The sequence below is a fragment of the Monodelphis domestica genome, chromosome 2 (genome assembly GCF_027887165.1).
Source record: "Monodelphis domestica isolate mMonDom1 chromosome 2, mMonDom1.pri, whole genome shotgun sequence".
Classification (NCBI taxonomy): Eukaryota; Metazoa; Chordata; class Mammalia; order Didelphimorphia; family Didelphidae; genus Monodelphis; species Monodelphis domestica.
Genome location: NC_077228.1, coordinates 143,762,248 through 143,777,960, shown reverse-complemented (window position 1 = coordinate 143,777,960; position 15,713 = coordinate 143,762,248). Strand labels below are relative to the sequence as shown.

The 15,713-nt window shown below is 37.3% G+C and overlaps 1 protein-coding gene across 17 annotated transcripts in view; it reads left to right on the top strand.

Moving 5' to 3' along the window:
- The window catches only part of SDCCAG8 (SHH signaling and ciliogenesis regulator SDCCAG8), a 269,240-nt gene that overhangs the window by 68,799 nt on the left and 184,728 nt on the right, over positions 1-15,713 (top strand). For all 17 annotated transcript variants that reach the window (XR_008915854.1, XR_008915855.1, XM_056814172.1 and 14 more), the window contains one exon: positions 11,004-11,156. Coding sequence is in view for 15 of the 17 variants with exons in the window: in XM_056814172.1 (XP_056670150.1) it covers positions 11,004-11,156 (153 nt within the window). In the remaining 2 variants the exon portion in view is untranslated. The remainder of the gene's footprint in view (positions 1-11,003; positions 11,157-15,713) is intronic.

The window sequence follows — 15,713 nt, the reverse complement described above, 5'->3', positions numbered from 1 at the left end:
TGTCTCGGGAGGTAGATTCCTAGGTATTTTATTTTGTCTAAGGTGATTTTGAATGGGATTTCTCTTTCTAGTTCTTGCTGCTGAGCTGTGTTGGAAATATATAGAAATACTGATGACTTATGTGGGTTTATTTTGTATCCTGCAACTTTGCTAAAGTTGTTGATTATTTCAATTAGCTTTTTGGTTGAATCTCTAGGATTCTTTAAGTAGACCATCATGCCATCTGCAAAGAGTGATAACTTGGTCTCCTCCTTGCCTATTTTGATGCCTTCAATTTCTTTTTCTTCTCTAATTGCTACTGCTAGTGTTTCTAGTACAATGTCAAATAGTAGAGGTGATAATGGGCATCCTTGTTTCACTCCTGATCTTATTGGGAATGCGTCTAGTTTATCCCCATTACAGATGATATTAGCTGATGGTTTTAGATATATACTGTTTATTATTTTTAGGAATGATCCTTCTATTCCTATGCTTTCTAGTGTTTTTAATAGGAATGGGTGTTGTATTTTATCAAATGCTTTTTCTGCGTCTATTGAGATAATCATGTGGTTTTTGTTGGTTTGCTTGTTGATGTGGTCAATTATGTGGATGGTTTTCCTAATATTGAACCAGCCCTGCATCCCTGGTATAAATCCTACTTGATCATGGTGAATGATCCTTCTGATCACTTGCTGGAGTCTTTTTTCTAGTATCCTATTTAAGATTTTTGCATCTGTATTCATTAGGGAGATTGGTCTATAGTTTTCTTTCTCTGTTTTTGACCTGCCTGGTTTTGGAATCAGTACCATGTTTGTGTCGTAAAAGGAGTTTGGTAGAACTCCCTCTTTGCTTATTATGTCAAATAGTTTGGATAGTATTGGGATTAACTGTTCTCTGAATGTTTGATAGAATTCACTGGTGAATCCATCAGGCCCTGGGGACTTTTTCTTAGGAAGTTCTTTGGTGGCTTGTTGGATTTCATTTTCTGATATGGGATTATTTAAGAATTCTATTTCCTCTTCTGTTAGTCTAGGCAGTTTGTATTTTTGTATATATTCATCCATATCCCCTAAATTGGTGTATTTATTGCTATATAATTGGGCAAAGTAATTTCTAATGATTGCCTTAATTTCCTCCTCATCGGAGTCCCCCTTTTCATCTTTAATGCTGTTAATTTGCTTTTCTTCCTTCCTTTGTTTAATTAGATTGACCAGTACTTTGTCTATTTTGTTTGTTTTTTCAAAGTACCAGCTTCTTGTCTTATTTATTAAATCTATAGTTCTATCACTTTCGATTTTATTAATTTCTCCCTTAATTTTAGGATTTCTAGTTTGGTTTTCTGCTGGGGGCTTTTAATTTGATCGCTTTCGAGTTTTTTCATTTGCATTTCCAATTGATTGATCTCTGCTCTCCCTAGTTTGTTAATATAAGCATTCAGGGATATGAATTTACCTCTGATTACCGCTTTGGCTGCATCCCAAAAGGTTTGAAAGGATGTCTCGCCATTGTCATTTTCCTCGATGAAATTATTGTTTCTATGATTTCTTTAACTAAACGATTTTGGAGTATCATATTGTTTAATTTCCAATTGGTTTTAGATTTGGTTTTCCATGTACCATTACTAATCATTATTTTTATTGCCTTGTGATCTGAGAAGGCTGCATTCATTATTTCTGCTTTTCTGCATTTGTGTGCTATGTTTCTGTGACCTAATGTATGATCAATTTTTGTGAATGTGCCATGTGGTGCTGAGAAGGTGTATTCCTTTTTATCCCTATTTATTTTTCTCCATATGTCTAATAACTCTAATTTTTCTAAGATTTCATTCACTTCTTTTACCTCTTTCTTATTTATTTTTTGATTTGATTTATCTAAATTTGATAATGGTTGGTTTAAGTCTCCCACTAGTATGGTTTTACTGTCTATTTCTTCCTTCAATTCTCCTAGTTTCTCCATTAGAAATTTTGGTGCTATATTATTTGATGCATACATGTTGATTAGTGATATTTCCTCATTGTCTAAAGTCCTTTTTAACAAAATATAATCACCTTCCCTATCCCTTTTGATCAGGTCTATTTTTGCTTTGGCTTTATCAGATATCATGATTACCATTCCTGCCTTCTTTCTGTCAGTTGAGGCCCAGAAGGTCTTAGTCCATCCTTTAATTCTGACCTTGTGGGTATCAACCCGCCTCATATGTGTTTCTTGAAGACAACATATGGTAGGGTTTTGGATTCTAATCCATTCTGCTATTCATCTACGTTTTATGGGTGAGTTCATCCCATTCACGTTCAAAGTTATGATTGTCATTTGTGGACTCCCTGGCATTTTCATATCCTTCCCTAATTCTAACCTTTTCTTCTTCGGCTCTACCTTTTAGTCCAGTGATTTACTTTGAATCAGTCCCCCTTGTCCCCTCCCTTGATGTTTCCCTTTTTAGTCCCTCCCTTTTTGTTCCCTCCCCCTTCCCCCTCTCTTTCCCTCCCTTTTTGTTCTCCCTCTCCCCCCCCTTGGTTTTCCCTTCTCCCTACCATTGTTGGGTAAGATAGACTTCAAGATCCCAATGGATCTGGATGTTTTTCCCTCTCAGAGTTGATTTCCCTGAGATTAAGGTTTAAGTTAAAAACCCTCTCTTCCTCTCCTTCTTATAGGAGTTTTCTTCCCCTCCCCTTCCCATGTGAATCTTTGTGTGAGAAAGATTATTCTATTTGGTCTTTCTTTACCCCCTATTTATACATTACATTTTCCCCACATGTTAGTATACATAGGTTGATAGAAATGTAGTCCTTATAGAAGAGAGTTTGAGTAAAAGAAGATAACGTTTTTCTCCTTTCCCCTTTCCTTAATATTTACCTTTTCAGGTATTCCTTGCTCTTTGTTTTTCGGTATCAAACTTTCCACAGAGCTCTGGTCTTTTCTTTGCAAAAAGTTGGAAGTCTTCTATTTTGTTGAATGCCCATACTTTCCCTTGGAAGTATATAGTCAGTTTTGCTGGGTAGCTGATTCTTGAAAACCCAGCTCTCTTGCCTTTCTGAAGATCATGTTCCATGCCTAACGATCATTCAGAGTAGAGCTTGCAAGGTCTTGTGTGACCCTGATTGGCATTCCTTTATATCTAAATTGTCTTTTTCTGGCTTCCTGTAGGATTTTTTCTTTTGTTTGAGAGCTTTGGAATTTGGCAGTTACATTCCTGGGAGTTGTCTTTTGGGGGTTTAGTGTAGAAGGTGTTCTGTGAGCTCTGTCAGTGGCTGTATTACCCCCTTGTTCTAGAATCTCTGGGCAATTTTCTTTGATTATATCTTGTATCACGATGTCAAGTTTGGTGTTTATTTCTGGCTTTTCTGGAAGTCCAATTATTCTTAAATTATCTCTTTTCCCTCTATTTTCCAGATCTGTCACCATGTTGGTGAGATATTTTATGTTCTCTTCTAATTTCTTGGTATTTTGGCTTTGCTTTATTAATTCTTGCTCTTTTACACGATCGTTATCTTCCAGCTGCCTGATTCTGGCCTTTAAAGCCAGGTTTTCCTTTTCAGTTTGGTCACACCGGTTTTGTAGATGTGTGAATTTCTTTTGCATTATTTCCCACTTTTCCTCCCAGAAGGCTTCCATCTTTTTTGTCATTTCTGATTCAAATTCTTCATGGGTTTGTGGAGAGTTTCCATTTCCTTTGGAAGGTTTTGGAGCATTTTCTTGTGTATCGTCTTCTATCTCTTCTGTATTTTGTATTTTGGCTCCATAGAATGTGTCCAAAGTCGCCCCTTTCTTATTTTTCTTGGGATTTTGGGGCTTCTGTGTTTCTGTGGAGTTTGCCATCTCTGAATGGGGAGGATTAGCTTTTCTTATCTCTGTCTGGTGTTCAGAGGCTTTAGTCCTGGGCAGATTGTCGGTTCTATGAGCTTTCCCTAGGTTAAATTGAGTATGCCTTAAGGCAATGACTTTCACTGGAACTGGAATGGATGGGTCGGACCAGGGAGCCACACTCTTCCCCCGGCTCTCTCTGTTTCCCTGCTGCTAAGGTTCCCCCTCAACTGGACTGGGTGGGGTTGCTTTCTGGAAGTTGCCTTCAGAATAGCTGGCCGTGAGGCTGTTTAGTCGGCCCTGAGGGTTGCTGTTGTTTCAGAGGACCCTGCTCTCTGCGGGGGAGGGGGCTGCGGCTTCCTGGAGCTCCGAGGGCAGTGACTTTCACTGAGACTTGGATAGCAGGATCCAGCTGGTGAGGCTGTCTTGCCCGCCCTGAGGGTTGCTGTTGTTTCAGACAACCCTGCTCTCTGAGGGAGGTGGGGCCGCGGCTTCCTGGAGCCTTGGACTCTGCGCTCCTACCCCTTAGGTCCAAGTGATCTCGGGTTCTGGCTTTTGAGGGGGGCCGTACCTTTTGATCCAGGTCCAAGTCCAGGAGGAGGATTCCCAGGGTCTGTGCTGTTGATCGTTTTGAATTTCAGAGCCTTAGGAGCTTATAGTTTGAGATCAGTCGGGAAGGGTTTTCTGGAGATCTGAACTTTAGCTTTCTCTAAGCCACCATCTTGACCGGAAGTCCATTCTCCCTCTTTTCTGGAAGGGTTCAGCTCATTTTTAACTCTGTCCCAACTCTTTTCCTATTAGGGTACTTCAGTATTCATGATGATGTGCCCTCAAAATTTCCCAATTTTTCAGTTCCTCATCCTTTTTTTTTTAAACCCTTATCTTCTGCCTTGGAGCCAATACTATGTATTGGCTCCAAGGCAGAAGAGTGGTAAGAGCTAGGCAATGGGGGTCAAGTGATTTGCCCAGGGTCACACAGCTGAGAAGTGTCTGAGGTCAGATTTGAACCTAGGACCTCCCGTCTCTAGGCCTGGCTCTCAATCCACTGAGCTACCCAGCTGCCCCCCCTCATCCTTCTTAAATTTTGTGACTTAATCCTTCACTCCATCTCAGTTACACATAGTCATATTGACAATAGAATAGAATAAATTATATCACCTACAATTCTGACACTTCCCAGATTGACGTCCTTCTTTCTAACCATAAACCTAAACCTAGTCTTTTCCTTCATTTGAGAACTTCTTCAACCCTTTAGTCCTATATTATCCCTGTTCTGATTTCACTCTCCTTCTTCCTTTCTAATCTTACTACTATAATTAGCTGATTCAACTCTACTCTGTTGTCTTCTCTCAAATCTCTCACCCCCTTGTCTAGTTGTCACTTATCCCTTGACAGCCTCAGCTCTGGATTACTTCTACAATCTACCTCCTCCACTGGTGCTAAGAAGAATGGGAGGAAGTTACAGAGCAGAATTGAATGTGTCCCTTATAAGTTCTCATTTTCTAGCTTTGACTGGGTCCTCACTGCAACAAGTCTTTCTATTTCTATTTCCTGTCTCACTCTCCACAATTTTCTCATCTTCTCAAGACTTCCCTTCCGTCCTCTCTTTCAGCTATGAATCTTGCCTCTTATTCAAAGATATAATTGGTACTATTTACTGGGAGTTCCCTTTTTTTCTCTTTCTCTTCATCTCAAAATACCTTGACATGATCTCCCATTTTTGCTTTCTTTTCTCTAGTTTCCATCAATGAAGGGTGGGACTTCTCCTTGCCAAGTGTTATAACTAAATAATAGCTGGTATGTTGAAACCACCCAAACTGTTATAACTATAATTAAGCTGATAACATATTGATAATAGGTATTGACGGTTGATAATGCAAAAACTGTTATAGTAAACTAAAGTTGTCAAGAGTTAAAATAAATTGTAGACAGTGGATAGAGGGCCAGAAACAGTTGAATACAACCCTTATTTATTTTCTTCTTTAGGAAGAGGTAGGGAGAGGAAATAGAAGGATAGAAACTAGGATTTGGGAATTAGATAGGACATCTCTTAACTTTATATTAATATTTCTAAATAGAAACTCCCCCAAACTAGCTGCCTTTTTTTTTGCAGCTTCTTCTTTGCCTGCAAGCAGGTCTCCTTAAACTATTCTCTCTAAACTAAAATTAAATTCTGTCTTACTACCCTATGTTAAACGATGAACCTTAAATTTATAATGAACTCCTTAACTGAAATCCAAAAGCTGCCAGAACCAACTGTCAGAGTGACCTCTTGACAGGGAGAGAACCTGAACAGCTCAGGATGCCTCTTCCCTCAAATCCAAATGGTAGACAGTCCAGCTGCTCCGTTCATTCTGAAAAGAACAGACCTCCCAGTCACCGTCTTCTTCCCAACTCTGTATTACAGATAATATCTAAAACTTTCACTGGCAGGTTCTCCTGATGTAGATAGAAATCTGGCCCAGCACCTTCCAACTCCATTCAGCCTAAGCCAGAACAAAATGGAGTCCTCAACTGACATTCTTCCCTGGTTTTATGCTTTTTTCCTTAAAGGGCCAGAAGCAAAATCTGTCCTGTCTCTTGAAGACAGCATACAAAAAACAAAAAACAAAACAGAAAAAACCTTTTCTTTGACCTAAACTTCTGCTCCTAACAAGACAGAATACAGTAAATAAAACTCCTTATAACAATATTTCCCCCTGTGGTTCTTTGGGAGACCCATCTCCCCAATGAATCATTTAACCTAACTATTCTTTACTCTATATTTGAAACAGGGAGGTAAAGAGAGGAAGAAAGAAAGCAAAAATTCTTGCAAAATGCAAGTTACACATTACATAAAAGTCCAAATATTTACATTTATAGAGTAACAAATTCTTTTTATACCCTATAGAAACGACCTAAAGCTAATAATTCAAATTTACCTTATGTACAAAACCTTGCAAAAACATTATATAAAAGAATATACATTATTTACATATAATACAAAGCATGCACTTTTATTTGTGCTCTTGATTGATTCTCTCCAGACTCCTGCAGCAGATTATAACCTTCTTCATTCCATCTCTGAACAATAGCCTTTTTCTATCTACTGGTTTTTTCTTATTACCTCCAAATATATTCAAGTTTTCCCAATCCTTAAAAAATTTTTATTTGTTTTTGCCATCTGCTCAAATTACTGTTCTTTTTTCCTCTTCTCTTTCTTAGCCTAACTCCTTAAAAATGCCATTTTGACTCACTGTCTCCACTTCTCTTTTTTACCCTTCAGCCCTTTGAAATCTTGATTCTTCTTATCTTAATCATCTGATCATTTGCTTTCTGCAAAGTTACCAACAAAGAGGTATCAATTGCTAAAACTCATGTTATATTTTAGTCTTTATCCTTCTTGATCTATGTGCTACATTTGATACTTGATCACCTCTGCCTACTTTTCTGTCTTATCTTTTGTTACTTTCCTTCTCTTGGTTTTCTCTTGATCCTCTTTCTTCATATCACATCTCCTCCCAGTTTTCCTCATAGCTTTCTCCAAGGCCTTGTACTCTTCTTTCTCCATACTCTCTCGGTAACCTCATGAACTCACATGAGTTTAAGTGTCTTTATGCCATTGACTTGCAGGTATATTTCCAGCCCTAGTTTCTACCCTGAGTTCTACTCTAATCAGTTAATTATTAGACATTTCAGATTTAATATGTCCAAAATGAAGTCATTATTTTTTCCCCATCCCACCCTAAACTTTTCTATTTTCATTTGAAGCATCACCATTTTTCCATTTTTTCCTGACATTATTATCTTGGGTTCCACATTGCTGCTTATCGTTCACATATAATTAAGTTGCCAAATCTTGTCATTTCTACCTCCACAGCATTCTACCTGGCTATCTATGTACACAGCTACCACCTTAGTTCAAGCTCTTCTCACTTTTCTCCTCCTAATTGGTTTGACACACTCCAGACTTTTAACTACTAAGCCTTTCCCTACCTCTTAGTCGCCCATCTGCCCTTTAATTTTCCCTGTCTGTGTTTTTTTTTCTCCCTCATTAGAATATAAACTCCTTGAATCAGGGACATCTTTGTTCTACTTCCATTTGTATTTCTCCTGTTAGCAACAGTGCATGGTGTGTAGAATTGACTTACTGATTGTTTGTTGGCTTGTCCAGTAACTCTCACCACCCTGCCTCACCATAGCCACAGTGACTTTCCTTAAGCGGAGCTCTGACCCTGTCACTCCTTTGTTCAGCAAGCGTTAGTGGTTCCCTATTGCCTCTATGTTCTAATAGAAACCTTTTAGCTCGTAAAGCCTTTCACAGCCTTACCCTAACCTATCTTTCCAGTCTCCCTAGGGCCTTATTCTCATGCTGGAATTCTATGGTTGTGTAAGGATAATTTTAGGGTTGTGAACTAATCTAAATTAATTTGGTCGCCAGAGAGAATCCCAAATAAAATACCCAAGTCAGTTTGGAAATTTATGGTGATTTTAATTAATATAGAGGGAAGGAATTAAGGAGAAGAGAGAGAAAGAGTATAGGATTTCTCCCACCTGGCCTGTGCCAGGGGGAGTTCAAAGACCTTCACCACGAGGTCTTTGAAGAAAATTAGAGGCTTTTCTAAGAGGATAGTGTTTGGGAGGTAAAGGAGAAAGAATTAGCCTAAACTCCAAGAGAGCTCAGGAAAGATACCTCGCCTAAACTAGGCTACTAAGCTTCTCCCAGTATAGTATAGCATCAAGGAAAACTCACTGCCAAACCCGGACAATATCTGCCACCATGCCATGATGCCAAAACACTCAGCAAGTTGCCTCCAGAGCTACCTCTCCGTGGAAAAGGCCCAGAGAAAGGAAGTGGTGAAATATATAGACTGTTTTTACATCACTTTCCTGCATCTCACATGTAGCAATGGTAGCTTAAGCTTGACTTAGGACAGCCCAGGGGTCTGTCAGTTGTTTCTTATTTGTCATTTGCTAACACATATCTGTCATAGGCCATTGTCCTAAATACTTAATCCTTAAGTATGGGTGTAGACATTACTGGTTTTGTTAGACTAAGTCGGGTGGAGTAATCTAAAGTTCACAGTTGGCTTCAGTTCTTTGCACAATTAACATTCTTTCTCCAGTCTCCATATCCATCTTTAGTAATTGGAAAACATTCCCTCTTTACTTTCACCTTATAGAGTCCTTTTCTTACTTTAAGATAGAGCTAAAACTCCAACTACATGAAACCTTTCTTCATCTCCCAATTACTACTACTAGCTAGCATTAATAGAGCATTTTAAATATACCAGGCATTGTACTTGTGCTTTACAGATTTCTCATCATTTTTACAATAGCCCTGAGAGGTAGTTTGCTATGATTGTATCCATTTTACAGTTGAACCTGAGGCACCCAGGAGTGAAATGACTTTCCTAGGGTCACACCACTAATTAGATGCCTGATTTGAATTCAGGTCTTTCTGACTCCAGGCCCAGTGTTTTATCTACTGTGCTACCCATACTCTCTCAAACTAGTTTGTATTAAATTACTTTGTATATTTTTTCTCTTGGTATTTCTTTTGTATTACTTATATAAGTATTTGTTTCATAATAAGTTCCTTGGGAGTGGGTATTGTTTCATTCATTGCATTTATCCCTACTACTTAGTACAATGCCTGGGGCATATTAGATGCTTAAAACATACCTGGTGATTGATTGAGTCATAGATGTTCTTTGTCAGTTCTGGGTAACCATTGCTTATATTACCAACATTTAACTTTTGATCTTAGTTTCCAAAAGGTAGGGAACCGGTTTGACCAGAGGTCAGCAGCAGAGGCAGAACTAGTTAGATTGGGGCAGCCGTTAGACCAATTCAATAAGCACCTTTGGTGTGCAAACTACTCTACTGTATGATAGTGATAAGCACAAAGAAAAAGGGAAGAGTTCACCTCTAAATTGAAGTTGTTCTAACTAATGAACAGCGGTGTAACTAGATGTGGAAGGATATGGCATGGTCAGCACTTCATGGAAAACAAAGGGAAGAGGGGCTCTGGGAAAGAATAATCAAATACAGAGGAAAGAGGGAAGAGTGAGCATTAGTCCAAGATCAAACTCAGGTACTTTTTTAATTGTGGTCTGGATTAGGTCAGTAATTCATGTATGTGATGAAAACAAAATTTTATGGAAGCTATAATTTTTATAAATTCCTTAAATGAGAGAGAATAATGATTTAGGAGAAATAATGCTTCACAGTATTCCCTGATTTAAGACTGAGTGTATTAATTCTCATTTTTCACTAGAGGGAAGCATATCCTTTCCCAAAATTAAAAAAAAAATTACTAGCATCTTTCTTGTTAAATTGTCTTATTGGTATTATGGGGCCTGGATTTCTAAGAATTCAAAGGATGCTGGAGAGATGAGATGCTAATATTTTTGAGAAAGGCTGTCTTAATGCTAAAATGATACAAATTATTTAGTTTTCTCGCTCAATACCTTTTTTATGGATTGTTGTGTTTTTGCAAAATATGTAAGACAAGAAAATAACATCATGAAACAGAACATGTATGAAAATTTGAAGAAAATAATTCTTTCCTAAATAATCATATCTTGAGCAAAGTAACAATTTCCCTGTTTTAAAAAAAGATTAAAATTCAACTAGGAATAGTGTATCATTTTTCATAATCAGATAGTCACTGGGTTTATGATTTTATGATCTTATAATTTATTACCTAGTTTTATAACATATTAAGTAGAGTCAAACAAAGCATGACCTGAATGTTTTTAAGGAGGGTTGATTATTGTAAAATCTCAAACAATACTATATATGATTTTAAATTCAATGCCATATTCTTAAATTGTTTATTGAATTCTTCCTTATAGAATGTAAATGTATTCCTGAGTGAAAATCTAACTGTTGAATGTTTTTATATTATACCCAGAGTGAGTAATGGGAAATTAGTTTTTCCTGACCTCTTTGTTATCAGATTACTGACTGTAAGACCCCCAAACCTTCAGAAATATCAATTTATCCATTAATTTATGTTATCTTACATCTCTCAGTAGAAACATGAAGCTAGTTTAATTATATGAAAATATAAAAGTTTATTTTCCATATTTAGCTTTATAGTCAAGGTTGATAATCTTTTTTTAGTTCCCACATGAGAATTTAAAAAATCTTCAAATTAATTTTAAAAATCTTAAAATTTAGGTTCTTACATTTTTATGTATTTTAACTCAGCAATTATATGAATTTTTATCTGATAGAGTTTAATTCAGTGTGAGCAGTTAAAGACTGAGCTGGAGAGACAGAAGAGTCGATTTGAAAAAGAACTCGAAGTCCAGCAAGAGAAACGATTCAGTGAAAAGGAAACGTTGAGGCAAGAGATGAAAAAGGAACGGGAAGATCTGGGAGCAACGGTAACTGGTGTTAAATGCTTAAGTCTATTTTGGTTGAAAATCCATTTTTGTACTTTCTTAGATATCAGTGAGCCCCCTTATTAAACAAGTTTAAAATTTATAACCTTGTCTTATTTTTATTAAGTCTTTATGACAGTATTCTCTCATTTTGCTTTGTCTTGTGTTTTATTCATGAAATTTATATCATTCTAATCTTTATATAAAATATTTATTCTTCACAAAAGTAATATTCTACAGTGCCACATGATCATGGGTTCTCTTAGTATGCTGTCCCAGAGAAGTGAAAGCTCTAGCACGTTCTTCTATGCTGGAAAGGCTTCAGATTCCATCTTCTGTATGAAGATTTCCTCCTGCAGCAGAAAAGAAGCTTATCCCCAAGGAGACTGACCTCACCAGTCTATAAAACAAAACAAAACAAATCAAAATAGGTTAGTTCTTTTCTATTCCCCTTCCTGCCTCCTGTTTATTAGGGATATCTGTGGAGTGACACAGAGTGGGATAGAGGGTGCTCAGAACCTTATTATTTGGAAACCTTCTATAAATGTAATTGAAGAATGTGTACCCTCGATGTTACATCCTTCTACAAAGACCAATGAATTAATGACTGGAGGAATTGAAGTGGGCTATTATTATTCATGTTCTCACCATAATGAAATAATGAAGTCAGAAGATAAGAAGGCATAATAGCTCTACAGAGCCTAGTTTATACACCCTCCTTTAGAGAGGAAAATAAGGACACAATTTCCTCATACTTTCAAAGGCAAAAGTAAAAATAATTACCTTGATCATCTTTGTATATTGTGCTCATTATACATATAAGCACAAAGACTACAATGGCTTATACAGCAACATCTATTTTAGAGAATGAATTACAGAAATTCTGCAAAGAATTTTACTGATAATATCCTCTAAACTGGAATCAACATATGCTATAATATTTAGTGACTTCAAAGCAAGGTGGGCAGAAGAGAGAATAGCAAAAAATTTGTTTGGAAAGCATGGCACAGGATCAAGAAATGGGAGACTAAAGGCATTTCCACTATAGAAAAAAAGCCCATTCTTACACATGATGAATAATTTATTTCAGAAGCGATCATCACAAAAATGAGGCTGACTGTCATGATAAACAGGACATAACTGATTGTTGATGTGTGGGAATTGTTTCTGAATTAGCCATCTCTAATCAAACTATCAATTAAGAGACAACCAATAGTATTTATGAAGCAACTACTACATGCCTAATGAAAAAAACGAGAAAAATGATGAAAACAAGATGTCCATACAGTTAAAATATCTGATGTATTGAAGCAAATTATTGATACCAGAAATGTGAAATGGATAACGACTCAGATATTGACATAGGCTATCACAAATTTCCGGTGAAGTTTAATAAACAGAAAGCATTTGTCACATGGCTAAAAAGATGAGCACAGCCCGCAAACATTTCATTTTTCTGGTAGACAATATGATATGAAGCCTAGTGCTGTGATAGGCATGGGAGCCTGGGGAGTAGCAGCACCTCCCAGACCATTTGTCCTGCTTTCAGCCCAGCCCTCCTCTGCAGAAGCACCTCTGAGAGAGGAAAGACCAGCAATCCCAACCGATTGCCAACCAGCAGTCTTTCACAAGGCAGGCAACCCAGGTTCAGTGAAAAAACCGTGGAATACCCTGAGGGAGAGACGGGCAACAATATGTGCCGGGCAGGTCCAACCACTGCTGCTTCCTTCTCCACCATTTCCCTTCATGGGGACTCCCCAGAACCCTGAATCCAAGAATCTTGAGAATGGTCATGCTTCCCAGCCATGGCCCTCAGCCTTCATCTTGGGAGGCATCCTCTCTGCAGATGAAGCCTGGCAGTTGTTTCTGCAAAAATTGCAGCCACTGAAGATGGAGAAACCCCCAGAGTCTTTGGTACCCTGTTAAATGGTTCGACATCAGAAACTGACATCAAGTTTTCAGTGGAAATGGCATTAAAGAAGAGGCTTTAACATTTGATTTGCCACCTTATCCTAAGGACCAAAGGACTTTTCCTTCTGACTCTCAGCTGAACTCTTTCATTATATTGTCTCCTCATTGGAATGTGAGCTCCTTGTTTGGAGAGTCTGAATTACTTTTCTATTTGTTTCCTTAGTACTTTACAAAGCTGGGAACATAGTAAACTTAAAAGAAGGTAACCTTTCTTAAATGGGATCACGACCTCATTGATGTGGAAATACCCTCTGTCTTATTGATCACAACTTCTCTGTTTTCCCAAGTTGTGTAATTTTTGGTTATGTCTTTTAATTTTCAATACATAAGCCCTTCTCAAGGGATCTACCTAACATTCTGTAGGCCTTTCTCTAGTTATCTTAATATTTCATGGATACCAGTACAACACTTGTTCTATCCCTTTATTCTTTACTGCTATCATACCTATCTTCTTTTCTGATTACGCCTGTCCTTGATAGCAGTTTTTTTTTTTAATCTGGCGACTCATAAAACAAAATTGCTGAAAAAAGAAGATATCTGGGGGGAGGGGGATTTTGAATATATTGCGCTTTTTTTCCCTATATTTCCCCTGAGACTTTCATGAATTTATAACAAAAGCTACTTATTTTCTATTAGTAATTTGAATATTTGAAGGTAGTAATCAAGAAGTATTATTGTCTTTTAGGTCCTACCTAAAACAAGTAGGACTTGATCTTGAGTTTTTGTCATTGTTTTGTTTGGCCACAAAAGTAATTAATTCATCCATGTTCCCTCAGCCAGTATGTGTCAGAGGTAGAACTTTAACTTAGATCTCTTTAACTGGCACTGTGTTGACTATGTCATACTTCCCAGCTTGTAGTAAGAATTTTATTATTTATGGAATAGAATTGTATCCTTTCATTAGGAAAGTACATCTTGATAATAATCTCTGATCATAAAACAAGGAAGAATTCAAGTTTAAAAATGTGCACCAACTTCTCTTAGCCCAATTGTTCTGTCTATACTTTCTGCCCCTGTCAAAGTAAAGGACTTACCTGATGTCAGTATTCTGAAGATCCAGCAGCGCTACAGCTGTGTTTCTTACTTCTGTCCCAGTAACAGATGCAGTTGGGGCACCTCCTGTGGCTTCTACATTGTTGGTTTCCAGATGGTAGAAATGGAGAAAAGGAAAATTTGACAATAGGAGAGGAGACCTCAGGAAGTGGATCTAGGAGGGAGCAGACAGGAAGTCAGCCAGAAAAGTCCATTAAGTGGCAGAGGGGAAGGGGCAATGAGGGAAAGTCACTGGGGAGTTAGTTGTGTGCTTTAGTTTGGGGTTGATATGCTATATACAATTAGCAACATAAGAATTTTAACATCACACATGTGTTTTAACCATAGATAGTCCTGAATGAAGATATAATTTATACTAGTTGACAATTAAGATTTGCTGCTTTTTGGTAGCAATGGCTAAACTATAATTATACTTATATAATAATGAGGATCATTCAAGGAAATTGAAAAAATGCCAAGTAAATTATTGGAATTTTTTGTACCATATATTTTATCAAGGGAGAGCTTTGTATGGTGGATAGAGAGCTGGCTTTCAGAACCAGAAGATGTATATTCAAGTCCCACCTCTGACACATACATTCATCCCATTCCTTTCCAGTCTTTAACCCCACCCTAACAATTTCTCTTCTGCCTTGCAAGGCTAAGTGAACCCTTTCCCCAAAAATAAACAGTCTTCACTAAATAGAACCATTCCCTCCAATTGTCCCATTTCTTTCCTCCTTTTCTCAGGCACACTCCTTTTAAAGCTGACTTCATTCACTGTTCACTGTCTCTACTTCCCTCACTCTTCAGACTTTTGCATTCTGGTTTTCCATCTCATTATTCAAGTAAGAACTCGGTTCTTCTCTCAGTGATTTCTTATTTGCTAAATCTAATGATGTATTCTTGCTCTTTAGTCCTTGACTCTCTCCAACATTTGCCACTATTGACCACCCTGTCCTCTTGGATATTTCTCTTCTCTGAGATTTTGTGACACTCTTCCATCCTGGTCCTACCTGTCTTAGTATTCATTTCTTCTTCCTTTCTGTTTGTTTCCTGCTCTGCACCCCTACTTCCTCCTCTCACTTCTTAGTTTTAACTATCGTCTTTATTCATACTATTTTCAGAACTCCTATTAGATATAACATTGTTGAGAATAAAGATTGCTTAATTCTTTATGCTTATATGTCAAGTGCTTAACAGTGCCTGGCATGAAACAGGTCCTTAATAAATACTTTTTAAAATGTTATTTGTTTGACTTCTGTTTTCTTACTCATGTAATTCCCTATATCAATCAATGACAATGGCTTTGTGGTACATGTGTCTATATATTTATGTATATATTTGGGTATATATATACACATATTTAAATATATTTTGTACATATATTTATAAATGCATAGATATAGATATATATCCCCATTTTGCACATGAGAGGACACTGATTTTCAAAGTGGCAAAATAAAACTTACCCAGAATTACTTAGTAGGCAAATGGATCAGTTAAACTAGAAACAAGGGCATTTGACTCTCAAGTCCTTTGGGTTTTTTTCTACTA